The 26577-nt window shown below is 50.7% G+C and overlaps 1 protein-coding gene across 1 annotated transcript in view; it reads right to left on the reverse strand.

Moving 5' to 3' along the window:
- The window catches only part of utp6 (UTP6 small subunit processome component), a 35724-nt gene extending 22781 nt beyond the window's left edge, over positions 1-12943 (reverse strand). Inside the window, exons 1-13 of the mRNA XM_072483893.1 lie at positions 12815-12943; positions 11925-12009; positions 10451-10492; positions 10273-10365; positions 9933-9980; positions 6189-6252; positions 5109-5227; positions 4907-4984; positions 3357-3438; positions 2044-2128; positions 1524-1702; positions 1122-1201; positions 948-1025 (exon numbers count right to left, since the gene is read on the reverse strand). Of these exons, the coding sequence (XP_072339994.1) occupies positions 948-1025; positions 1122-1201; positions 1524-1702; positions 2044-2128; positions 3357-3438; positions 4907-4984; positions 5109-5227; positions 6189-6252; positions 9933-9980; positions 10273-10365; positions 10451-10492; positions 11925-12009; positions 12815-12906 (1125 nt within the window). The 5' untranslated portion in view covers positions 12907-12943. The remainder of the gene's footprint in view (positions 1-947; positions 1026-1121; positions 1202-1523; positions 1703-2043; positions 2129-3356; positions 3439-4906; positions 4985-5108; positions 5228-6188; positions 6253-9932; positions 9981-10272; positions 10366-10450; positions 10493-11924; positions 12010-12814) is intronic.
- Positions 12944-26577: the final 13634 nt, after the last annotated feature.

Raw genomic sequence — 26577 nt, forward strand, 5'->3', positions numbered from 1 at the left:
AAAGCCACATGTTCCAGCCGCTCACTGAAGCCGCGATTTTCTGCTTCATTCTGAAGGGCAGGCTGAGGAATAGAAAAGTCTTTGAGTTCAGTGAAACTAAAACCCAAAGTTCAGCCCTACTCAACTACAAGTGTTACTGCTCCTTAAAATCTTTCCCCTCTTGTTCCTTTCATTACTTTATATCTCTGACCTCGACTGACTGATGACACTTCTCAGGATGAAGGTTTTCCTGATTTGCTGTGTTGAATGTTCTCCCCGTCTCAAAAATTAACCCCTGCTTCTCCAGCCTGTCTACATAACAGAAGTCTCTCATTTCCGTACAATTCTAGTTAATCTCCTCTCTTAGGCCTTTTTATTCTTCCCAAAACGCTGTGCCCAGAATTCAATACAATTCCCCAGCTGATGCCGAGCCAGAGATTTGTAAATGTTTGGCTTGAGCCTCTGGTTTGGGTTTTCAATATCTCCATTAAATGTATAACATAGAAAGTATGCACATTTTTAAACAGCTTATCAATATGCACTGCCACCTTCACGGATTTGTGAACACGCACCCTCACATCTGTCCGTGAACCCCCCCCTCAAACAGCTGTTTGGATTATACTGCCTGCTGTTCCTCCCAAAGTGCATGACTTGTAATGCCGCCATTAAATCACATCAACCATGTGCCTGTCATGTCGTCCTGACGTCTGCAACTATCCTGTTCACTATTTTAAGCTACATTGTCATGTTTTGCAGCATCCACATTCTTCAATGTTGCACTGTCTAGACCTCAATCTAGGTCATTTAAATATAATGAGAAAAGCAAAGACCTAACTATTGATCCCTGGGGGGCTGCACTACACACATTGCTCCAGTCAGCAAAATACCTTGCTAAATGGCATGTACCATGAATATTCACGTCCTAGTCTGCCACCCCGCAGGTGATTGCAGGATTTTGTGAATCTTACCCACTGTTTGTAGAGAGCCTGGGGTAACAGTGAGGATTCACTGGCCCTATCAAACACAGATAGCACCTTATCGAGTCTCTGAAACACAAAGAGAGAACGAATTAAAGCGATCAGGACAAAAGGCAAGTCGGAGTTCCAGACGAATGGTCAGGGATCTTAGCCCTTCAACCTCACCTTCTTTCGAAGAACCGCATTGTTAGTTTTCCGTTTAAACCTCTCCAGGCAGAAAGTGATGAAACATTTCCAAACTGCCTCTGCAATATAGAACAGCCAATCAGTGGAGGTCAACTCTGAAGGGCCAGAGATAAGCAGCGAGAAAACCACAGCTAATAACCGCTCTGAAAGAACCAGCTCTGCTATTGCAGTGAGGGGTCACAGCCGGATTGATCCGATTCAGATTTATAACAGCCTTCACTCTTCCCTCCCCTTGCACACACCTCCCTTCACCCCATCCACCCCGTGCTCTACTTGTCCTTCACCCCCTCCCTTCAAAACCCTTCACTCACCACCCACCCCTCACTCACCATCCTCCCAACTCCCTCCTCACACCCCAGTTGGAATGGAATGTGCACTGACCTGTTGGCACAGTAAGAACAGCTTCTTCATACACGGCCCAGCAACGCTCCTCCTTGCGAGCGATATCAGAAGCTTTTGCCTGTTTAGGGCACTCTGATTTTGGCAGTGACTCTGTGTCCAACTCCCGTCTGGCCAAGAAGTCCCAGGTTAGTGCATGGTTTGTGTGCAGTGCCTGTAGGCTAAAGAAAGCAGGTTAATCTGTATACCTGACTGTGATTGTCAGTAGATTCCTGTATACCTGACCGTGAGTGTGAGTAGATTCCTGTATACCTGACCGTGAGTGTGAGTAGATTCCTGTATACCTGACAGTGAGTAGATTCCTGTATACCTGACCGTGAGTGTGAGTAGATCAGAGCATGGCCCACCCTCACCCTCCCCACCTTGCAGACACGACTCTGTCCGGTCTTCCCAACCCCTCAGGCGCAGCAGTAGCCCACCTTCCCCACCCACCACGGCCATACCCCATCAAGACAAGGCGGCGGCCCCCCGTCACGGTCACACACCACTCCGTCATACTCACTCCTCCACAATCTCTTTCTGAAGCTCTTGTGCGAAGTTGAAATTTGCTGCAATAGTCCAGAACGACAGGTGGAATTCCGCATTTCCTGAGCACAAATACAAGAGCGTAAGAGAGAAGTTTCCGGAATATCATACTGTGAGTGTGAGCAGATTCCTGTATACCTGACTGTGAGTGTGAGCAGATTCCTGTATACCTGACCGTGAGTGTAAGTAGATTCCTGTATACCTGACCGCGAGTAGATTCCTGTATACTTGACCGTGAGTGTGAGTAGATTCCTGTATACCTGACCGTGTGTGAGAGTAGATTCCTGTATACCTGACCGTGAGTGTGAGTAGATTCCTGTGTACCTGACCGCGAGTGTGAGCAGATTCCTGTATACCTGACCGTGAGTGTGAGCAGATTCCTGTATACCTGACCGGGAGTGTGAACAGATTCCTGTGTACCTGACCGCGAGTGTGAGCAGATTCCTGTATACCTGACCATGAGTAGATTCCTGTATACCTGACCGTGAGTGTGAGTAGATTCCTGTATACCTGACCGTGAGTGTGAGTAGATTCCTGTATACCTGACCATGAGTGTAAGTAGATTCCTGTATACCTGACCGTGAGTGTGAGTAGATTCCTGTATACCTGACCGTGAGTAGATTCCTGTATACCTGACCGTGAATGAGTAGATTCCTGTATACCTGACCGTGAATAGATTCCTATATACCTGACCGTGAGTGTGAGCAGATTCCTGTATACCTGACCGTGAGTGTGAGCAGATTCCTGTATACCTGACCGTGTGTGTGAGTAGATTCCTGTATACGTGACCGTGAGTGTGAGTAGATTCCTGTGTACCTGACCGTGTGTGTGAGTAGATTCCTGTATACCTGACCGTGAGTGTGAGTAGATTCCTGTGTACCTGACCGCGAGTGTGAGCAGATTCCTGTATACCTGACGGTGAGTGAGTAGATTCCTGTATACCTGACCGTGAGTGTGAGCAGATTCCTGTAACCTGACCGTGAGTGTGAGTAGATTCCTGTATACCTGACCGTGAGTGTAAGTAGATTCCTGTATACCTGACTGTGAGTGAGTAGATTCCTGTATACCTGACCGCGAGTGAGTAGATTCCTGTAACCTGACCGTGAGTGTGAGTAGATTCCTGTAACCTGACCGTGAGTGTGAGCAGATTCCTATATACCTGACCGTGAGTGTGAGCAGATTCCTATATACCTGACCGTGAGTGTGAGCAGATTCCTGTAACCTGACCGTGAGTGTGAGCAGATTCCTGTAACCTGACCGTGAGTGTGAGCATCGCAGTTACTCACTTACCAGCAATTTTCTCGATGGCCCTCTTGTACACAACACGAGCCAATTCCCCGCGGTGAATCTCCACGGGAAAATCTGCTTCAGTCTGGAGAGACACAGCAAATGGAAACACCAGTATCAACAAGGAGCTGATTGGCAGAGTCAATAATATTAAGGAGGTAAATGCGCGGCTCAATAGTTGGTGCGGGAGGAATGGGTTTGAATTCATGGGACATTGGCACCAGTACTGGGGAAGGAGGGAGCTGTTCCGTTGGGGTCGTCTTCACCTGAATCATGTTGGGACCAGAATCTCATAACTAGGGCGTTTAACTATATAGTGGGGAGGGGGAGCGTTCAGTTGTACGGAGAATTAGAGAATCCAAGTTAAAGGAGAGGGTAGAAGTGCAGGTTAATGACGAGGACTTTAAACTAGTTAAAGCAGCCGAGGGCTCAGGAGAGGTTAGCAAAGTTCCCAGACTAAGTAATAGAACAGAGAGTATAGGTGGTGACAGGAATGTAACCTCAGGCAGAGCAAAAACGGGGACAAATATGAGAAGGGAGGTGGCCAATGCAGGACTGAGGGTGTTGGACCTAAATGTGCGCAGGATACGGAACAAGGTCACTGAGCTTGTTGCACACATTGAAATTGGCCGGTACGATGTTGTGGGCATCACAGAGACGTGGCTGCAAGGGGATCAGGGCTGGGATCGAAATATCCAAGGAAATGTGCCCTATCGAAAGGACAGACAGATGGCAAAGAGGGCAGGGTTAATAATAATAATCGCTTGTCACAAGTCGGCTTCAATGAAGTTACTGTGAAAAGCCCCTAGTCGCCACATTCCAGCGCCTGTTCGGGGAGGCTGGTACGGGGACTGAAACCGCGCTGCTGGCATTGTTCTGTATTGCAAGCCAGCTATTTAGCCCACTGTGCTAAACCAGCCCCGTACTGTTGCACTGTTAGTAAGGAATGAAGTTAAATCGATAGCAAGGAGCGATATAGGATCAGAAGGCAGAGAATCCCTGTGGGTAGAGTTGAGGAAAGGTAAAAGGACCCTGATGGGAGTTATGTACAGGCCCCCTAGCAGTCGCCAGGATGTGGGGCAGAAAATAAATCAGGAGATAGGAAAGGCTGTAAAAAAAGGCAACATTACAATAATCATGGAGGTGGACTGGGAAAATCAGGTTGGTCGTGGAAAAGGAATTTGGGGAATGTCTAAGAGATGGTTTTTCGGAGCTGCTTGTGACAGAGCCCACTAGGCGCACGGTAACACAGTGGTTAGCACTGTTGCTTCACAGCGCCAGGGTCCCAGGTTCGATTCCCGGCTTGGGTCACTGTCTGTGCGGAGTCTGCACGTTCTCCCCGTGTCTGCGTGGGTTTCCTCCGGGTGCTCCGGTTTCCCCCCACAAGTCCCGAAAGACGTGCTGTTAGGTGAATTGGACATTCTGAATTCTCCGTCAGTGTACCAGGACAGGCGTCAGAATGTGGCGACTAGGGGATTTTCACAATAACTTCATTGCAGTGTGAATGTAAGCCTACTTGTGACAACAATAAAGATTTTTCTATAACTCTGTACCAGTTCCACTCGCGCCACCTCCAGTAGCTGCTTTTCCTTTTGAATCTTCTCCGCGTTCATCAGCTCCATCCGGAAATACTGGCAAACAGAAAAGCAGGATCATCAGCTCACTGCCTGAACTGGGCAAGCTGAGACCATCAGCTCCCCTCCCTGTCCCTCCCATCACCAACCAGAGATCACACACCGTCAAAACACCGCTTACCTCCTGATAAAGCTTCTGAGAGTCTGGGTGGAATCGCAAAGCGCGGAGGAATAAATGCCGGGCGTTCTCAGACGATAAGCAATCCTCCATTTCCCACTTAGCTGCCATGATCCAGAAAGCTACAAATTAATGAAAGGAACAAATGAAGATTCTGAAAAGCAGTAATCACCAGGTCAGCAGCTCCCCCCCACACACCGCTCCCCCCCACACACCGCTCCCGCACAGCTCCTCCGCGCACACCAAGCACACATACAGCTCCCCCACACACACAGCTCCCCCACACACCAAGCACACACACAGCTCCCCCCCACACACCTAGCACACACAGCTCTCCCCCACACACACACAGCTCCCCCCACACACCAAGCACACACACAGCTCCCCCCCACACACCAAGCACACACACAGCTCCCCCACACACCAAGCACACACACAGCTCCCCCCCACACACCAAGCACACGCACAGCTCCCCCACACACACCAAGCACACACACAGCTCCCCCACACACACCAAGCACACACACAGCTCCCCCCACACACAGCTCTCCCCCACACACACACAGCTCCCCCCACACACCAAGCACACACACAGCTCCCCCCCACACACAGCTCTCCCCCACACACACACAGCTCCCCCCCACACACCAAGCACACACACAGCTCCCCCCCACACACCTAGCACACACAGCTCTCCCCCCCACACACACAGCTCCCCCCACACACCAAGCACACACACAGCTCCCCCCCACACACCAAGCACACACACAGCTCCCCCACACACCAAGCACACACACAGCTCCCCCCCACACACCAAGCACACGCACAGCTCCCCCACACACACCAAGCACACACACAGCTCCCCCACACACACCAAGCACACACACCAAGCACACGCACAGCTCCCCCAAACACACCAAGAACACGCACTGCTCCCCCTGCACAGCTCCCTCAAGCACACACAACGCTCCCTGCGCACACGCACCGTCCCCCACGCACACACAACGCTCCGCACACTCCCACACCGCTCCCACATGCTGACCAGTCCCACCCTCACGGACACAAAGCTAACAACTATCTAACCTGGCTTGTTTGGGTGAATAGCCAACATTGCCGAGAACACCTTGCTGAGCTTCACCTTGGCATTCTGGGAAAGAAACAAGAACTTTAATATCCACATCAACATCAAATCCAGCAAGGATGAATCACAGAAAAAACAGAAAAGGCCTTTTGGCCCATCGAGTCTGCACCGATGTATGAGAAACACCTGCCCCGTGTAGCCACCTAAAACGGCTGATTCCCGATTAATTTGGCCAAACCCCGATGTAAAATGGCTAATCGAAAAGGCTGATGGGAAAAGCAGCCAACAGGGCACAAACGGACAGCTGCAGACAGAATAGCGTATTCGGCTCTGGGGAAGTCGGCCCAGATCGATACCAGCGACCATTAGCAGCCCATCAACCCAGACATCTGCAGTTTAATCGGCTATCCCCGGGAACAATTGTAACACATTAGCAATTGAATGCCGGGCCAGACCTGTCGGCGCCTGCAGTGGCCGAGACAAAGAAAGGTGAACGACCACCCCCCCCCCCCCCGATCGAGGAATCCCCCCGTTATTGGAGCATATCGAACCCAGTGATTGGGACCAAGTCCAATCACTTGGGACCAGGGTAAAGGGCCGCCCCGAGAGGCGGGAAGCCCCTAGGACCTATAAAGATAGGGGCCAAGTTCAGATCGATCCTTCTCTCCCTTCTCCTACTCGCAACCTTTGAGACCCTTCGACGAAAGAACAAGTAAGTCTTACTCCAGCGATCGCTACCAGATAGGTGCTCCAGACTATCGACCCGTACCAGCCTTTTTGAATCCCGCAGGCCAGACCCAATTCGATAGACCATTCATTTCCCTGACCTGGTGGGCCATCACCAAAGTTAAGTATTGGCCTTTAGTGGTAGGTAATAGTCTAGAGGTAGGATTATTGTAAAAGTATTTATTGCTGCATATAATAAATGATCGTTGATTTAACATTTACTAAGCGGTGTGTTGCATTATTAATCATTACTCGAGCTTGAACCACGTGGCGGTATCAGAAAGATACCTGGCGACTTGGGAGCAAAGGTGACAGAATTAGAGCTAATAAACTAAGGCTAAAAAGAGCAACACCTGCCAATTCTAATCCCATGGGCCAGCACTGGGCCCAGAGCCTCCAATGTTAAGATGTGCCGAGTGCTCATCCAGGTACTTTTTAAAGGGTGTGAGGCAACCCGCCTCTCCCCCCCTCCCAGGCAGCGCCTTCCAGACCCTCACCCCCCTCCCAGACAGTGCATTCCAGACCCTCACCACCCTCCCAGGTCGTGCATTCCAGACCCTCACCACCCTCCCAGGCAGTGTGTTCCAGACCCTCACCACCCTCCCAGACAGTGCGTTCCAGACCCTCACCACCCTCTGGATAAAAATGTTTTTCCTCAAATCCCCCCAAAACCTCCCGCCCCTCACCTTGAACATGTGTCCCCCTCGTAACCGACCCTCCAACTAAGGGGAACAGCTGCTCCCTCTCCACCCTGTCCATGACCCTCATAATCTTGTCCACCTCGATCAGGTTGCCCCTCAGTCTTCTCTGCTCCAGAGAAAACAGCCCAAGCTCATCCAACCTCTCTTCATAACTGACATGTTCCATCCCAGGCACCATTCTGGTGAATCTCCTCTGCACCCCCTCCAGTGCAATCACATCCTTCCTGTAATGTGGTGACCAGAATTGCACACAGTGCTCCAGCTGTGGCCTCACCAAAGTTCTGTACAACTCCAACATGACCTCCCTGCTCTTGTATCTGCCCATTTGACCATCCCGTCTAAATCTTCCTGTAATCCAAGACACTCAACCTCAGTGTTAACCACGTGGCCTCACCCAGCCAATCTTTGTGTCATCCGCAAACTTACTGATCCTATCCTCCAGTCATCAATGTCATTTATATAAATGATGAATAGGGGGCCCAGCACCGATCCCTGGGGTCCGCCCCTGGACAGCGGCCTCCAGTCACTAAACAATGAATAATAATTTTTTTTAAATAATCTTTATTGTCACAAGTAGGTTTACATTAACACTGCAATAAAGTTACTGTGAAAATCCCCTAGTCGCCACATTCCGGCGCCTGTTCGGGTACACTGAAGGAGAATTCAGAATGTCTAATTCACCTAACAGCGTGTCTTTCGGGACTTGTGATGGAAACCGGAGCACCCGGAGGAAACCCACGCAGACACGGGGAGAACATCCAACACCTCCAATACCTTGTCCCTCCCGATAACAACTGGCTCAAGAACCTCAGTCTCTCTCCCCGAGTTCCATACCTGCCTCCTCATTCTCTTGGGTGAAGACAGATGTGAAATATTAATTTAACACCCTACCGATGTCCTCTGGCTCCACCCACAGATTCCCCCCTTAGTCCCTTATGGGCCCTAATCTTTCCCTGGTTATCCCCTTCCCAGTGATATACTTATAGAATATCTCGGGATTTTCCCGACTTTTACCTGCTAGATTTCTCATATCCACTCTTTGCTCTCCCAATTTCTTTCTTAAACTCCATCCTGCACTTTCTGTGCTCCACTAATGCCTGTTGATTTGCTCCCCTTGTACTTGGGAGGAGGCAAAAGAGGGGGAGACATTGCACTATTAGATAAGCGGTCAAGTACTGCAGTAAGGAGAGATGATATCTTGGGGGTGGCGTTAAATGAAGCTTTGTGGGTAGAGTTTAGGAACAAAATAGGGACAGCCACAATGCTCGGTGAATGCTCGGTGTTTATTATAGACTCCCAGATAGTCAAAACTCTGCTCCATCGAAGCCCAAAACACAATGACTATCCCAGTTAATGTTGGGAAAGTTGAAATCACCCACTATAAATACCCTATTATGTGTACCCACTTCTGCAAATTGCGTACATATTTGCTCCTCAATTTCCCGCTGACTATCGGGGGGGTCTATAATAAACACCCAGCAATGTGGCCAAGTGCAATGCCTCCCCTCTTTTGCCCCCTCCCCTGTCCCTCCTGAAGATTCAGTATCCTGGGATGTTAAGGTGCCAATCTTGTCCCACCCTCAACCACATCTCCCTGATGGCTACTACATCACTATTCTACGTGTCAACCCTCGCACTTAACTCACCAATTTTACATTTAATACTCCGGGAATTAAAGTAGAGGCCAGTCAGCCTCAACATACACTCCTGAAACTTACCGCTGTATTCCCTCTGACTTGATTGTTTTACTGTGATACACGGTGTCCCTTTTCTGCTAACACAGCTGGATTAACATCAGTAGAGATACAGTCAGTAACACAGGGTGGGGGGAGAGGGGTTACTGAGTGACAGTGTGAGGGAGCTGGATTAACATCAGTAGAGATACAGTCAGTAACACAGGGTACTGGGGGAGAGGGGTTACTGAGTGACAGTGTGAGGGAGCTGGATTAACATCAGTAGAGATACAGTCAGTAACACAGGGTGCTGGGGGAGAGGGGTTACTGAGTGACAGTGTGAGGGAGCTGGATTAACATCAGTAGAGATACAGTCAGTACCACAGGATGCTGGGGGAGAGGGGATACTGAGTGACAGTGTGAGGGAGCTGGATTAACATCAGTAGAGATACAGTCAGTAACACGGGGTGCTGGGGAGAGGGGTTACTGAATGACAGTGTGAGGGAGCTGGATTAACATCAGTAGAGATACAGTCAGTAACACAGGGTGCTGGGGGAGAGGGGTTACTGAGTGACAGTGTGAGGGAGCTGGATTAACATGAGTAGTGATGGATATTAACACTGGGGGAGAAAGTGGAAATCCTTACCCATTTCCTGCAAAACGCGATGTGCGAGAGCCACAACTGGATGTCACCCTGTAAAATATTGTTTAAACCTTTGGTCAAAAGCAATAAGGTTTCAGATCCCCCCCACCCCCGATTCCATCCTTCACCCCAACCCCCCCCCCCGATTACATTCCTCACCCCTCACCCATCCTGCACAGCCTACACATACAGCCAGCCCCAATCCCACGTCCTGACCTAGAGTCCTGCTCTTCCACAGCCACCCGGCTCTGATCACCGACACCATCTACACCACACATTCTCCCGAACCTTCGGCTCCACACGCCAGCTGCCCCCATCCCCACCGCCCCGAGCTCTGCCTTACCTTCCACTTGGTCAGAGCTCTGCGGAACAATCCGTGAATCCGGTTAACAATGGCGTATTCAACTTCTTCTTTCTTAAAGGTGTAGCCAATTCGCTGGGAGGGGAGTTAACATGTTTACAATGTGCAACATTACACAAAAATCATTACATCTGATCACAAGAAAGTTGCTGTCACTCACCGCTCGCCTCCTCTTGATCAATTCCAGAAAGTTTATTTCATACTGAAAAATAAAGCACTCAATAAATCCGAACAGCTAAAATAATAACCTTTTATTGTCACAAGTATGAAGTTACCATGAAAAGCCCCTCGTCGCCACATTCTGGCGCCTGTTCAGGTAAGCTGGTACGGGGATTGAACCCACGCTGCTGGTCTTGTGAATAGAGGGGTGGTGAATGGGGAGGATGAGGGGGTGGGGAGAATGGGGGAGGGGATTTGGGGGAATTAGGGAATGGGGGAGGGGTGAGGAAGTGGGGGGATTGGGGGGTGAATGGAATGGAGGGAATGAGGAGGTTCCGTTGATGAACGCAGGAATTTCAGATTTCAGTATAATGTGTATTTGGTGTTGTAAGGATTAACTGCCTGGGTTAGTGTGTGTGACTGCTGCTGTCACGTGTGTGACTGTCACGTTTTAAAGAATCCTGATGTAAACGACCAGCAGAGTCGGGCTAATTAAATTTAGTTTGTGTGAAGAAGCATCTTTGGGGAGTAGATAATTAGACATTGTGTCTGGCCTCAGTCTGATGATGTGGTTAATCGGAGGAGCAAGGGCTGAAGCAGTTAGCTGCCGAGGTTCAGTTCAGTTAAAAGTTCGGTCGGCGAGCAGACTGGCAGTTTGGGAAAAGGCGGACAGGTTAAACAGTAGTTTGACTCAGTAAAGAATCTACAGCAGGTTCCTGAAGGATCTCTTTCTCAAAGTGGTTTATTCAAGACATCAAGGCAAGTATTCCTGGGTCTGCTAACTGCATTTAAAAGTGGATTTTGACCCGATATGGGTTTGGCTTGAGTGGAGATGAAGCTAGCAGTTAGGAGCCAGTGTTTCATTGGCAGCATTAAGCACAGTTTGCAAGCTACAGGTATTTTTAATATACTATATCACTATCTCATAGAACCTTCGTGAAGTCACACCTGGAGCGAGGGATCCTTTGCTCACACTCGCAAAATAAAATAAAATATTGGGGCTTCTGTTCAGTACCCTAGCAACTGCTGAGGTCTGGGATCAGGTGTTGGTTGGGGAGTCAGGGGGAAGAGGGTGCCGGATGGAGTGGGAGGGGTACAAGTGTGTGAGGGGGCCAGTCGGTGCGATACATTTCTTTCTTGGGATGTGGGTGCCAGAGAGGGGCCGGTGTTTATTCCTCATCCTAATTACTGCTTGAACTGAATGTGAGGCTATTTCAGAGGGTAGCTGTGGGGAAGTAAACCAGATGGGTTTATAGAACAATCTATGATAGTTCCAAAGTCACCATCACCGAGCAATTATTATTCCACCAGCTGCCCGTGCAGGGGTTTGAACCCCTGTCCCCACAGCATTAGCCTGGGCCTGTGGATCACTGGGCCTGTGGATCACTGGCCTGTGGATCACTGGGCCTGTGGATCACTGGGCCTGTGACGGCACCTCCCTGTCTCCTCTCATGTGCTGCTGATGCTTCACACACCTGAATGTAGCTGATGAAACTCTCCTTATTGAGGGCTCGTCTGTGTACTTTATGTTCCAGGGCAGTGACCTTCTTCATTAATGCTCTTCAAATAAACAAAAAAACAGGCAGTTAGACAACATCTTATAATCCAACGGTAATGGAGTTTAAATCCCTAAAAAAGAGCTTCAGAGTCAGTGGTTGGCCGTGACCCGTCACTGAGCCGTGTTGATCACAGATTACAGACAAGGCCGTTCGGCCCATCGAGTCTGCACTGCTGCATGAAAGGCCCTGACCAGCTGCCGGCCCTGAGTGTTAGGATGTGCCGAGGGCTCACCAGGTACTTCTAGGAGAGAATCGTTCAGGGTGAGTTAGAGACCGGAACGTCCCAGCCAAGCAGGAGGTCAATCTGCACCATCTGAAAAATATCCATGTGGATATATAACCCGCCCCCCCACCCGCATCACCCCCCCCCGGGCCCCCTCCCCCCCCCCCGGGCCCCCTCCCCTCCCCCCCCCCCGCTCACCGGGCCCCCCCCCCCGGGCCCCCTCCTCCTCCCCCCCCCCACCCCACCCCCCCGGGCCTCCTCCCCTCCTCCCCCCCGGGCCTCCTCCCCTCCTCCCCCCCGGGCCGCCTCCCCTCCCCCCCCCGGGCCGCCTCCCCCCCCCCCCGGGCCGCCTCCCCTCCCCCCCCCGGGCCGCCTCCCCTCCCCCGGGCCGCCTCCCCTCCCCCCCCCGGGCCGCCTCCCCTCCCCCCCCCGGGCCGCCTCCCCTCCCCCCCCCGGGCCGCCTCCCCTCCCCCCCCCGGGCCGCCTCCCCTCCCCCCCCCGGGCCGCCTCCCCCCCCCACTCACCGGGCCTCCCCCTCCCTCCCCCCCCCCCTCCCCGGGGCCTCTCCTCCCCCCCCGCTCACCGGGCCTCCCCCCCGCTCAGGGCTCTCATTCTCTGAAGTTGCTCCAACTCCGGGAGCCGCAGCTCCAGCCGGCGCTGCACCAACTCCGCCATCGCGCGTGGGCACTGCTTCCGGTCCGCCTCAAACACCGTCCCCAACCAGCTGCCGGTCCGCCTCAAACACTGTCCCCCATTCCCGTTTCCGGGCCGACACCGCCTGCTTCCGGTCCGCCCACATATCCAGTCCCCAGTGACGGCTGTGGGTTTATCATTTTGATTTAATTTTATTGTCACCCGGACCGAAGTTCAGTGAAAAGTATTTTCCTGCGGCCGAGGGAACGTACACGGTCAACAAAAAGAATAATCAACAGAAACACTGACAAATGGTACATCGGCAAACACTGATTGGTTACAGAGCGGAACAAGGGGCCGAACAAGAGCAGCACAGGGAGTGGTGAACAGTGGAACGGATCAGTCCGAGGGGGAGTCGTTGAGGAGTCTGGTAGCTGTGGGGAAGAAGCTGTTCCTATGTCTGGATGTGCGGGTCTTCAGACTTCTGTACCTTCTGCCTGATGGAAGGGTCTGGAAGAAGGCAAAGCCTGGGTGGGAGGGGTCTCTGACAATGCTGTCTGCCTTCCTGAGGCAGCGGGGGGTGTAGACAGAATCAATGTGGGGGCGGCAAGCTTGTGTGATGCGTTGGGCTGAGTTCTCCACACTCCGCAGTTTCTTGCGATCTTGGGCCGAGCAGTTGCCGTACCGACTGTGATGCAGCCAGATAGGATGCTCTCTATCGCACATCTGTACAAGTTTGTGAGAGTCGATGCAGACTTGCTGAATTTCTTTAGCGTCCGTAGGAAGTAGAGACGTTGTTGGGCTTTCTTGACTGTTGCATCAACGTGAGTGGACCAGGACAGACTGTTGGTGATGGTGACCCCCAGCAACTTAAAGCTATCGACCATCTCCACTTCGGAGCCATTGATGCAGACAGGAGTGTGTGTCGTGCTACGCTTCCTGAAGTCGATGATCAGTTCCTTGGTCTTTCCAACATTTAGAGAGAGGTTGTTTTCGGTACACCATGCAACCAAGTGATTTATCTCCCTTCTGTCGTCTGATTCGTCGTTGTTTAAAATACGGCCCACCACAGTCATATCATCCGCAAACTTATAGATTGAGTTGGAGTTAAATCTTGCCACACAGTCATAGGTGTATAGGGAATACAGTAGAGGACTGAGCACACATCCTTGTGGGGCTCCGGTGTTGAGGACTAGTGAAATGAAAATGAAAATCGCTTATTGTCACAAGTAGGCTTCAAATGAAGTTACTGTGAAAAGCCCCTAGTCGCCACATTCTGGCGCCTGTTCGGGGAGGCTGGTACGGGAATTGAACCGTGCTGCTGGCCTGCCTTGGTCTGCTTGTGCTAAACCAGCCCCTGGATTGAGGAGGTGCCGTAGCCTATCCTGACAGATTGCGGTCTGTTGGTGAGGAAGTCGAGGATCCAGCTGCACAGGGAGGGGCTAAGTCCAAGATTGCAGAGTTTGGTTATATGTCTTGTCGGGATAATGGTGTTGAAGGCGGAGCTGTCGTCTATGAACAGCAGTCTTACAGAGGTGTCCTTGTTGTCGGGTGTTCGAGTGTTGATTGTAGAGCCAGTGAGATAGCATCTGTTGTGGACCAGTCAGAGTGTTACGGTGAGGGGTGTGGGGTATATCAGAGTGTTACAGTGAGGAGTGTGGGGTGTACCAGAGTGTTACACTGAGGGGTGTGGGGTGTATCAGTGTTACAGTGAAGGGTGTAGGGTATATCAGTGTTACACTGAGGGGTGTGGGGTGTATCAGTGTTACAGTGAAGGGTGTGGGGTATATCAGAGTGTTACAGTGAGGGGTGTGGGGTATATCAGAGTGTTACAGTGAGGTGTGTGGGGTATATCAGAGTGTTAGTGAGGGGTGTGGGGTATATCAGAGTTTTACAGTGAGGGGTGTGGGATATATCAGTGTTACAGTGATGGGTGTGGGGTATATCAGAGTGTTACAGTGAAGGGTGTGGGGTATATCAGAGCGTTACAGTGAGGGGTGTGGGGTATATCAGAGTGTTACAGTGAAGGGTGTGGGGTATATCAGAGTGTTACAGTGAGGGGTGTGGGGTATATCACTGTTACAGTGAGGGGTGTGGGGTATATCAGAGTGTTACAGTGAGGGGTGTGGGGTATATCAGTGTTACAGTGAGGGGTATGGGTATATCAGAGTGTTACAGCGAGGGGTGTGGGATATATCAGTGTTACAGTGAGGGGTGTGGGGTATATCAGAGTGTTACAGTGAGGGATGTGGGGTATATCAGAGTGTTAGTGAGGGGTGTGGGGTATATCAGAGTTTTACAGTGAGGGGTGTGGGATATATCAGAGTGTTACAGTGAGGGATGTGGGGTATATCACCCTGGCTACTGTCCCCACCCCCCTGGATACTGTCCCCACCCCCCTGGCTACTGTCCCCACCCCCCTGGCTACTGTCCCCATCCCCCTGGCTACTGTCCCCACCCCCCTGGTTACTGTCCCCACCTCCCTGGTTACTGTCCCCACCCCCCTGGTTACTGTCCCCACCCCCCTGGTTACTGTCCCCACCCCCTGGCTACTGTCCCCACCCCCCTGGCTACTGTCCGTCCCCCTGGCTACTGTCTCCAGGGAGGGGGTCAGACTGCATTTAACGCACACTAGCTCCACTGACCCCAACACGGTGTATTTACTCAGTTGGGGGAGGGGGGCATTTTCCCACTCGGAGCGGGGGGGGTTTTACCCTGTGTAATCTCACTCCGGGGTAGGGTTAGGCTGCTAGCGGTCAGCCAGTCTGACCTCGGTGCTGGGGAAACTTGGAAGGAATTGTGAGAGACAGAATTAATCTGCATTGGGAGACGTGGGGTTAATCCAGGACCGGCAGCATGCGCCCCCCGGTGGCGGGGAGGTGCTGAGCAGTCACACGAAAGGTAGCTCTCCTGTTCAAACCTCAACTTGGGTCCTTTTAACCCGAAAATCGTTCACTAAACCAACAACCCCCCCCCACCCCACCCGAAACTAACTACCACTGAGGAAGTGGCCTCAAACCGGCCAAGGAGCTGGAAAGTTGGTAAGAGCAGCAAGAATCAGGAGAGGAAGATCCAGACCGCTGGCACACGGAGTGGAGCAGAGCAGGACTTGGCGGACCGCGAGGGATCTCCAGTGCCAAGGACGGCCCATCCATTGACAGGGCAGTGGAAGGAACTCCGAGCCTAACCCTGCACCCCCCCCCATCCCCCTTCATATCCTTTGATTCTCTTCACTAAGTGCGATATCTAACTGCTTCTTCAAAACGTACAATGTTTTGGCCTCAACTCCTTCCTGTGGTAACGAATTCCACAGGCCAACCATTCTCTGGGTGAAGAAATTTCTCCTCCTCTCTGTCTGAAACGGTCTCCCGCGTATCCTCAGACTGTGCCCCCTGGTTCTGGACACCCCCCACCATGGGGAACATCCTTCCTGCAGCTACCCTGTCCAGTCCTGTTAGAATTTTATATGAGATCCCCCCTCATTCTTCTGAACTCCAGCGAATACAATTCTAACCGACTCAATCTCTCCTCGTACGTCAGTCCCGCCATCCCAGGAATCAGTCTGGTAAACCTTCGCTGCGCTCCCTCGAGAGCAAGAACATCCTTCCTCAGAGAAGGAGATCAAAACTGCCCACAGTACTCCAGGTGTGGCCTCACCAAGGTCCTGTACAATTGCAGCAACACATCCCTGCTCCTGTACTCGAATCCTCTCGCAATGAAGGCCAACATACCATTAGCCTTCTTTACCGCCTGCTGCACCTGCATGCTTACCTTCAGCGAATGGTGCACAAGGACACCCAGGTCCCGCTGCACATTCTCCTCTCCTAATTTATGGCTATTCAGATAACAGTCTGCCTTCTCAGAGCTAATGATTGTCTGCGTGCCGTCTTCACATGAACTCATCTTCAGTTTATACTGTATAGGAAACAGGGCCAGTTTGAGCCAATACAGTTGGGGGACCCACTTCTCGCTGGTATAGTTGCTCACCAAAACCTGCTCGCCTTGTCAAAACGAGTTTCTTTTGGAACTACCTTCTCCTCTTAAGATTCGCGACAGGTGATTGTTTTCCTCTCTCTCGGACGTCTCTTGTGGTAAGAGTAGTAAAGCTGGGGACTTTGGTCGCCTGTGTGATGTTGCGACAGTAAGAAGCAGTTTAAGCAGCAATTTACTGAATCTCGGTCCTTGGAGGCTGTCCGTATTTTAAAGACTGGAGAAATGTGTTGGCAAACCGTTCCCAGATGTGGGTACGCTGCTGATTGTACGTGTCGAATTAGCACTCATCTTTAAATAGTCCTCGAGCTCCTGAACCATGAATTGTGGACCATTCTCATTCACAACTTGTTCTGGTTTCTCAAATCTGATGAAAATCTCATTGAGCTTTTTGATGGTTAGTTCTGCAGTTGTTGACTTCATCAGGACCACCTCAGGCCCCTCGTATGGACCAGCAAAGTCAATGTGCAGACATTGGCAAGACTTTTAGGTCACTGCCATGAATGCAGTGGGGATAACGATGGTGCATTCCTTACCGACCCACATAACTGGCACAGTCCTGCTTTTTCCTCAATCTGAGCATCGACTCCTGGCCACCAGAAGCAGCTCCTCGTGAGTTCCTCCATTGAAACTGCACCTGGGTGTATTTATTGTCATTGTTCCAATACTCTATCGTCACAAATTCGCAGGATTTATTCCTCTCACCCCCCACACCAATCTCACCTTTAAAACCATTTCCAGTACCTTCCCCATCACAGGATCAGTTTGGGTCTGTCATTGGACCTGAGCGGCAGTAACTGGGAAGCAGTCTATCTGTGAAAAATAGAAAATATTTTCACTGCTGATGGTATCTGAGCAGTAGGCAAAGGCAAAAGTGGCAATGTCAACACTGACACAGCTCTATGACGGACAGTATTAGATGTCACAGAAATGTGCAGATCGTATTAAAGACCATTGTTGAAGTCTGCTTGCAGTCAACAAGAGAATATCTTTATATGTTCAGGGCCTGTGCTCACTCAGCAATGTGAAGTGATAACCCTGGAAGTATTGGTGAAATGTTCTCACACCCAAAGTAATACTCAAAGCCTCCTTCACCAAGTGAGCGTAGTTTGATTTCGAGCTTGTTAAGGTCCAGGCACAAAAGCTATTGGGTCAGTCTTGCCTGAAGGTTTATTGTGTGATAGCACCGCCCCAACTCCGTACGGTGAAGCATCACAGGCAGGTTGTCATGGCAACTTCGGGTTGAAATGTATCAACATTTCTGACTTCTTCAGTGCTGCTCTAACTGATTTGCTTTTTCACATTAACCCAGCGGGTATTGATCTGCGTATAGAACCAGATTGACGGTGGTTTTGAAATAATCGTAAATGCTTGTAATCCCATCCTGCTTCATTGCAGGCACAATAGGGGTTGCCCACTCACTAGTTCTGACAGGTTCTAAGACACCTGTACCCACCAGTTCCAGTAGCTCTGACACAGAGGGGCGGCATTCGGGATGTCTGGCTCTGCCAAAACTCCTGTATTACTACTGGACTGCGAACATGGAAAGGGTGCAGGGTTGGTTTGGGGAGCCGGGGGCGGTGTGGGTGCAGATGGAGGAAGCATCGTGTGTAGAGACATCCCTGTGGCACTGTGCTGCCCTATCCCTTCCTAACCTCCTCCCCTGGCTGTTTTGTTTAATCTTAGGAGCCACTTGTACTCCTTTCATGGTCCCCAGTGTGTCCTCCAATATGCTGCTGTATCTCTCTGTAGATGTTTTCGAATCCGCTACACTCCAGTTCAACTGCAACTCCCATCAAGCCAAGAGCAGCCAAAGAGAGCTGGAAACTTCCTGGGACAATATGAAGTGACAGCTTCACTGAACTGTATTGTGACGTATCCTCTCTGAGGCAGTATTTCCCCAGTGCAGCTCCTCACCATGACTACGATTGCCTATCATGGTAGCTGATTAAATATTTGCTCATCGGTGGTCTCGGGAATTAGGGAGATGGAAGCCCCTGTATCAACCTCCATTTTTATTGGTTGTCAATTTAAATTTGGAACACCTGTTAGGAAACAAAGAAAAGTACAGCACAGGAACAGGCCCTTCGGCCCTCCAAGCCTGCGCCCACCATGCTGCCCGACTAAACTACAATCTTCTACACTTCCTGGGTCCGTATCCCTCTATTCCCATCCTATTCATGTATTTGTCAAGATGCCCCTTAAATGTCACTGTCGTCCCTGCTTCCACCACCTCCTCCGGCAGCGAGTTCCAGGCACCCAATACCCTCTGTGTAAAAAAACTTGCCTCGTACATCTACTCTAAACCTTGCTCCTCTCACCTTAAACCTATGCCCCGAGTAATTGACCCCTCTACCCTGGGGAAAAGCCTCTGACTATCCACTCTGTCTATGCCCCTCATAATTTTGTAGACCTCTATCAGGTCGCCCCTCAACCTCCGTCGTTCCAGTGAGAACAAACCGAGTTTATTCAACCGCTCCTCATAGCTAATGCCCTCCATACCAGGCAACATCCTGGTAAATCTCTTCTGCACCCTCTCTATAGCCTCCACATCCTTCTGGTAGTGTGGCGACCAGAATTGAACACTATACTCCAAGTGTGGCCTAACTAAGGTTCTATACAGCTGCAACATGACTTGCCAATTTTTATACTCAATGCCCCGGCCAATGAAGGCAAGCATGCAGTATGCCTTCTTGACTACCTTCTCCATCTGTGTTGCCCCTTTCCGTGACCTGTGGACCTGTACACCTAGATCTCTCTGACTGTCAATACTCTTGAGGGTTCTACCATTCACTGTATGAAGGGGTCAATTACTAGGGAGCATAGGTTTAAGGTGAGAGGAGCAAGGTTTAGAGTAGATGTACGAGGCACATTTTTTACGCAGAGGGTAGTGGGTGCCTGGAACTCGCTACCGGAGGAGGTGGTGGAAGCAGGGACGATAGTGACATTTAAGGGGCATCTTGACAAATACATGAATAGGTTGGGAATAGAGGGATACGGACCCAGGAAGTGTAGAAGATTGTAGTTTAGTCGGGCAGCATGGTCGGCACGGGCTTGGAGGGCCGAAGGGCCTGTTCCTGTTCTGTACATTTCTTTGTATATTCCCTACCTGCAATAGACCTTGCAAAATGCATTACTTCACATTTGTCCGGATTAAACTCCATCTGCCATCTCTCCGCCCAAGTCTCCAAACAATCTAAATCCTGCTGTATCCTCTGACAGTCCTCATCGCTATCCGCAATTCCACCAACCTTTGTGTCGTCTGCAAACTTACTAATCAGACCAGTTACATTTTCCTCCAAATCATTTATATATACTACAAACAGCAAAGGTCCCAGCACTGATCCCTGTGGAACACCACTAGTCACAGCCCTCCAGTCAGAAAAGCACCCTTCCATTGCTACTCTCTGCCTTCTATGACCTAGCCAGTTCTGTATCCACCTTGCCAGCTCACCCCTGATCCAGTGTGACTTTACGTTTTGTACCAGTCTGCCATGAGGGACCTTGTCAAAGGCCTTACTGAAGTCCATATAGACAACATCCACTGCCCTACCTGCATCAATCATCTTTGTGACCTCCTCGAAAAACTCTTATCAAGTTAGTGAGACATGACCTCCCCTTCACAAACCATGTTGCCTCTTGCTAATATGTCCATTTGCTTCCAAATGGGAGTAGATCCTGTCTCGAAGAATTTTCTCCAGTAATTTCCCTACCACTGACGTAAGGCTCACCGGCCTGTAGTTCCCTAGATTATCCTTGCTACCCTTCTTAAACAGAGGAACAACATTGGCTATTCTCCAGTCCTCCGGGACATCCCCTGAAGACAGTGAGGATTTAAAGTTTTCTATCAAGGCCTCAGCAATTTCCTCTCCAGCCTCCTTCAGTATTCTGGGGTAGATCCCATCAGGCCCTGGGGACTTATCCACCTTAATATTTTTCAAGACTCCCAACACCTTGTCTTTTTGGACCTCAATGTGACCGAGGCTATCTACACACCCTTCTCCAGACTCAACATCCACCAATTCCTTCTCTTTGGTGAATACTGATGAAAGTATTCATTTAGTACCTCGCCCATTTCCCCTGGCTCCACACATAGATTCCCTTGCCTGTCCTTCAGTGGGCACCCCCTTTCCCTGGCTACCCTCTTGCTTTTTATGTACGTGTAAAAAGCCTTGGGATTTTCCTTAACCCTATTTGCCAATGAACTTTCATGACCCCTTTTAGCTCTCCTGACTACTTGGTTAAGTTCCTTCCTACTTTCCTTATATTCCACACAGGCTTCGTCTGTTCCCAGCCTTTTAGCCCTGACAAATGCCTCCTTTTTCTTTTTGACGAGGCCTACAATATCTCTCGTTATCCAAGGTTTCCGAAATTTGCCGTATTTATCCTTCTTCCTCACAGGAACATGCTGGTCCTGAATTGCTTTCAACTGACATTTGAAAGCCTCCCACATGTCAGATGTTGATTTACCCTCAAACATCCGCACCCAATCTAGGTACTTCAGTTCCCGCCTAATATTGTTATAATTAGCCTTCCCCCAATTTAGCACATTCACCCTAGGACCACTCTTATCCTTGTCCACCAGCACTTTAAAACTTACTGAATTGTGGTCACTGTTCCCGAAATGCTCCCCTACTAAAACTTCGACCACCTGGCCGGGCTCATTCCCCAATACCAGGTCCAGTACAGCCCCTTCCCCAGTTGGACTGTCTACATATTGTTTTAAGAAGCCCTCCTGGATGCTCCTTACAAACTCTGCCCCATCCAAGGCCCAGGGACTAAGTGAGTCCCAGTCAATATTGGGGAAGTTTGGGTGGGATTCTCCGACCCTCCGCCGGTGGCGTTATTTTGGCGGGGGCGGGAATCGCACCGCGCTGGTCGGGGGACATTGGCAGTGGCCCCCCTCCGGCGATTCTCTACTCAGCGATGGGCCAAATGGCTGCCCGTTTTCGGCCAGTCCCGCTGGCGTAAATCAAACAAGGTCCTTACCGGCGGGACCTGGCTCTATGGGCGGCCTATGGAGTCCTCGGGAGGGCGCGGGGGGATCTGGACCCGGGGGGGGGGCATGGTGGCCTGGCCCGCTATCAGGGCCCACCGATCTGCTGGCCGGCCGCTGTAACGGTCCGCCATAGCCGGCACGGAGAAGACCCCCGTGCGCTGGGATTACGCCAGAACGCGCGGGCACTCCCACACCCGCGGGCACTCCCGCACACGCTGGCGCTCCTGCACAAGCGCCAACTCGCGCCGGCCGACGGAGACCCTTCAGCACCGGTTGGCGCGGCGCCAACCCCGCCAGTGCCTGTCTCGGCCCTGAAGGTGCGGAGGATTCTACACGTCCACGTGGCCCGACGCCGGAGTGGTTCCCGCCACTCCTCGGAGCCGGTACGGCACACCCCTCCCATCACAACAACCCTGTTACTTTTACTCCTTCCCAAAATCTGCCTCCCTTTTGTTTTATAAATGATTTTTATTGGGTTTTTGAACAAAGTATATTTGCCGTTATGTACACAGGATATGATTTATATATATATACATATATATAGAAGAGAAGGGCACACACACACATCACAAAGGGGGAAAAAAAGTAACAACACGAGAGAAATACAAAATCAAATAAAGTAACTGGTCGGGTACAAAATCTGTCTACCTATCCCCTCCTCTATCTCCCGCTATATACCTATCCCCTCCTCTGTCTCCCGCTATCTACCTATCCCCTCCTCTATCTCCCGCTATCTACCTATCCCCTCCTCTATCTCCCGCTATCTACCTATCCCCTCCTCTATCTCCCGCTATCTACCTATCCCCTCCTCTATCTCCCACTATCTACCTATCCCCTCCTCTCTCTCCCGCTATCTACCTATCCCCTCCTCTATCTCCCGCTATCTACCTATCCCCTCCTCTGTCTCCCGCTATCTACCTATCTCCTCCTCTATCTCCCGCTATATACCTATCCCCTCCTCTGTCTCCCGCTATCTACCTATCCCCTCCTCTATCTCCCGCTATCTACCTATCCCCTCCTCTGTCTCCCGCTATCTACCTATCCCCTCCTCTGTCTCCCGCTATCTACCTATCCCCTCCTCTGTCTCCCGCTATCTACCTATCCCCTCCTCTGTCTCCCGCTATCTACCTATCCCCTCCTCTGTTTTGATGGTGGAATATTTCTTCTGATGACTGTTTAGTTTTCTGTAAAAATATCCCTGGTTTTTTTTGATTCCCTGGTCACCCTCCTGCAACAAAACTTCCCCATAATCTGAACTGTTTCTCATAGTTTGGCATACCTAATACTCAAATACCTCCTTCAGGTGTCTTCGTTGGTCCTGCCAATTTTGGCTGAACACAACCAAATCATCATCGATATAAACTGTGGTGTATCAAACCTTCAATCACCTTGTTTGTAAGTCTTTTAAATGTCGAAGGTGCATTCTTTATGCCAACATGCACTACCCTGAACTGATAGAGTTCACTGGGTGTCACTAAGACAGAGATCTCCTTTGACCTGTCAGCCAAGAGTACTTATCTGTACCCTTCCAGCAAGTCAACATTGGCAATGATCGTAAAACATCCGATTCTCTCGATCCAATCATCTAATCGCTGAATGGAGAATGAATCTCTTCTGGTGACAGTATTTACTTCTCTGCAGTACATATTCATTCATTGTGTTCTGTCAGGCTTTGGCACCATCACTACAGGAGAGCTCCAATTGCTAAAATTTAACTCTATAATATTACTTTTCAGTATAAACTCAATGTCCTGTATTTGTACTAGTTTAGTGGGATTCAACCAATATGGACGTTTGATCGGAACAGCATCCACGACATCTATATCATTTATATATCATCTATATCATGGTCTGGGGCTGTTTAGGGTCTGGGGCTGTTTAGCACAGGGCTAAATCGCTGGCTTTGAAAGCAGACCAAGGCCAGCAGCATAGTTCAATTCCTGTACCAGCCTCCCCGAACAGGCGCCGGAATGTGGCGACTGGGGTTTTTTCACAGTAACTTCATTTGAAGCCTGTTTGTGACAAGCGATTTTCATTTCATTTATGTATACTTTTTTTCTACCCAATTTGCCTCCACAAATAGCTTTGTGAGACTGCAGTAACTCTTCCAGCTCCTTCCGATTATTGTCTGAAACATAACTTAACCAGTTGTCCACATTGTCCAGAACTTTCTTATTACCCAATTAAATTTGAGGGAGTTACAGTTAGAATTTTACCCCTATTTCCTCTTCCTGCTTCATAACTGCTGAGACCTCATTTTCCTCCTCCTCTCCCTCCCATTATTTTTAAATCATGCTGATGTGGAACACATTGTGCAATTTGTGTCTGTCAGTGTGTATATCACTCGCCTCCTTTTCAATACAGCTCCCTGAATCTGGCTTTCAGTGTTTCTCCTGATACAGGTACTAAGACAAGTACTTTCTGTCCTGCCACAAAACCTCTAACCTGTGTTTTTCTATCAGCTCCTGATTTCATTCCTGTGCTGAGCTGAGTAACTGTTCTTTTGCCAATTTAGTCTCACCCCATTTAGTCTTTCTCTGAAAGTTGAGACATAATCTAGAACCGTTGTTTCTGATTTTTTATCAAGTTTTTCCTGAATTAATTGGAGTGGTGCTCCAACTGTACCTTCATAGACTAGTTCAAAAGGACTAAATTCAGCAGATTAGTTTGGTGCATCGCAGATTGCAAACAGTAAAATGAAATCCTTTTGTCTTAATCATTCGGGTAACCGTGACCAGCTACTTTCATCATGGTTGTCAGAGCCTCTGACTCTGGACAATAAGCTGGTGGATGGCATTGTTTTACCTTCAAATTGTCCAGAACTTCTGTAAATAATTTTACAAAGTTTTACACCAGGTTAAAGTCCAACAGGTTTGTTTCGATGTCACTAGCTTTCGGAGCGCTGCTCCTTCCTCAGGTGAATGAAGAGGTATGATCTAGAAATGTCATACCTCTTCATTCACCTGAGGAAGGAGCAGCGCTCCGAAAGCTAGTGACATCGAAACAAACCTGTTGGACTTTAACCTGGTGTTGTAAAACTTCTTACTGTGCTCACCCCAGTCCAACGCCGGCATCTCCACATCGTAAATAATTTTGAAATGAAATTCCGACCCTGATGAATGAAATGAAATGAAAATCACTTATTGTCACCAGTAGACTTCAATGAAGTTACTGTGAAAAGCCCCTAGTCGCCACATTCCGGCGCCTGTTCGGGGAGGCTGGTACGGGAATTGAACCGTGCTGCTGGCCTGCCTTGGTCTGCTTTCAAAGCCAGCTATTTAGCCCTGTGCTAAACCAGCTCCTAAACCAGATCAGATTGGATTTAGCCAAAAAGGATAAAGAATTTGGTCAGTTCCTCCACCACTCTCTGAGCTGAAATGCTTCTGACTGGGCTGCCTTCGGAAAGTCTAGTTGATCTAACCATGATAGTCAACAAAAATCCATTTCCGTCGTGTGTTTTTGGTGAGGGAACCACACAATCAACGAGAATCTGTGAAAAAGGTTCTTCAAAAGCTGGGATAGAAATCAAAGGCGTCAGTTTAATTACAACACGCGACCACACCCTGCACAACAGGTTCTGCGGAAACCAGCCACATCTGTGTGTAAACCAGGTCAGTACAAATAACCCCAGTCTGGGGGGCGGGGGGAGTATAATCCCAGTCTGGGGGGGCGGGGGAGTGTAATCCCAGACTGGGGGGGGGGGGGTCCCCAGTGTAATCCCAGTCTGGGAGGAGGTCCCCAGTGTAATCACAGTCTGGGGGGGGGGAGCCCCCAGTGTAATCCCAGTCTGGGGGGGGTCCCCAGTGTAATCCCAGTCTGGGGGGGGGGGTGGGGGAGTCCCCAGTGTAATCCCAGTCTGGGGGGGGGGGGTCCCCAGTGTAATCCCAGTGTAATCCCAGTCTGGGGGGGGTCCCCAGTGTAATCCCAGTCTGGGAGGGGGGGGAACCCAGTGTAATCCCAGTCTGGGGGGGGGGGGGGTCCCCAGTGTAATCCCAGTCGGGGGCAGGCTCCCCAGTGTAATGCCAGTCTGGGGGGGTCCCCAGTGTAATCCCAGTCTGTGGGGGGGATCCCCAGTGTGATCCCAGTCTGAGGTGGGGGAGTGTAATCCCAGTCTGGGCCCCCCCCCCAGACTGGGATTACACTGCGGACCCCACCCCCCAGACTGGGATTACACTGGGGACCCCCCCGAGACTGGGATTACACTGCCCCCCCCCCCGAGACTGGGATTACACTGCCCCCCCCGCAGATTGGGATTACACTGGGGACCCCCCCCCCCCCACACACTGCGATTACACTCCCCCCCCCCAAGGCTGAGATTACACTGGGGATCCCCCCCCCCCCAGACGGGGATTACACTGCCCCACCCCCGGACTGGGATAACACTGGCGACCCACCCAGACTGGGATTATACTGTGGGGTGCCCAGTGTAATCCCAGTCTGGGGGGGGGGGTCCCCAGTGTAATCCCAGTCTGGTGGGGGGGTCCCCAGTGTAATCCCAGTCTGGGGGGTCCCCAGTGTAATCCCAGTCTGGGGGGGTCCCCAGTGTAATCCCAGTCTGGTGGGGGGGGGGTGTCCCCAGTGTAATCCCAGTCTGAGGTGGGGGAGTGTAATCCCAGTCTGGGCCCCCCCAGACTGGAATTACACTGCGGACCCCCCCCAGACTGGGATTACACTGCGGACCCCCCCCCCAGACTGGGATTGCACTGGGGACCCCCCCGAGACTG

Source organism: Scyliorhinus torazame, chromosome 18 (genome assembly GCF_047496885.1).
Source record: "Scyliorhinus torazame isolate Kashiwa2021f chromosome 18, sScyTor2.1, whole genome shotgun sequence".
Taxonomy (NCBI): Eukaryota; Metazoa; Chordata; class Chondrichthyes; order Carcharhiniformes; family Scyliorhinidae; genus Scyliorhinus; species Scyliorhinus torazame.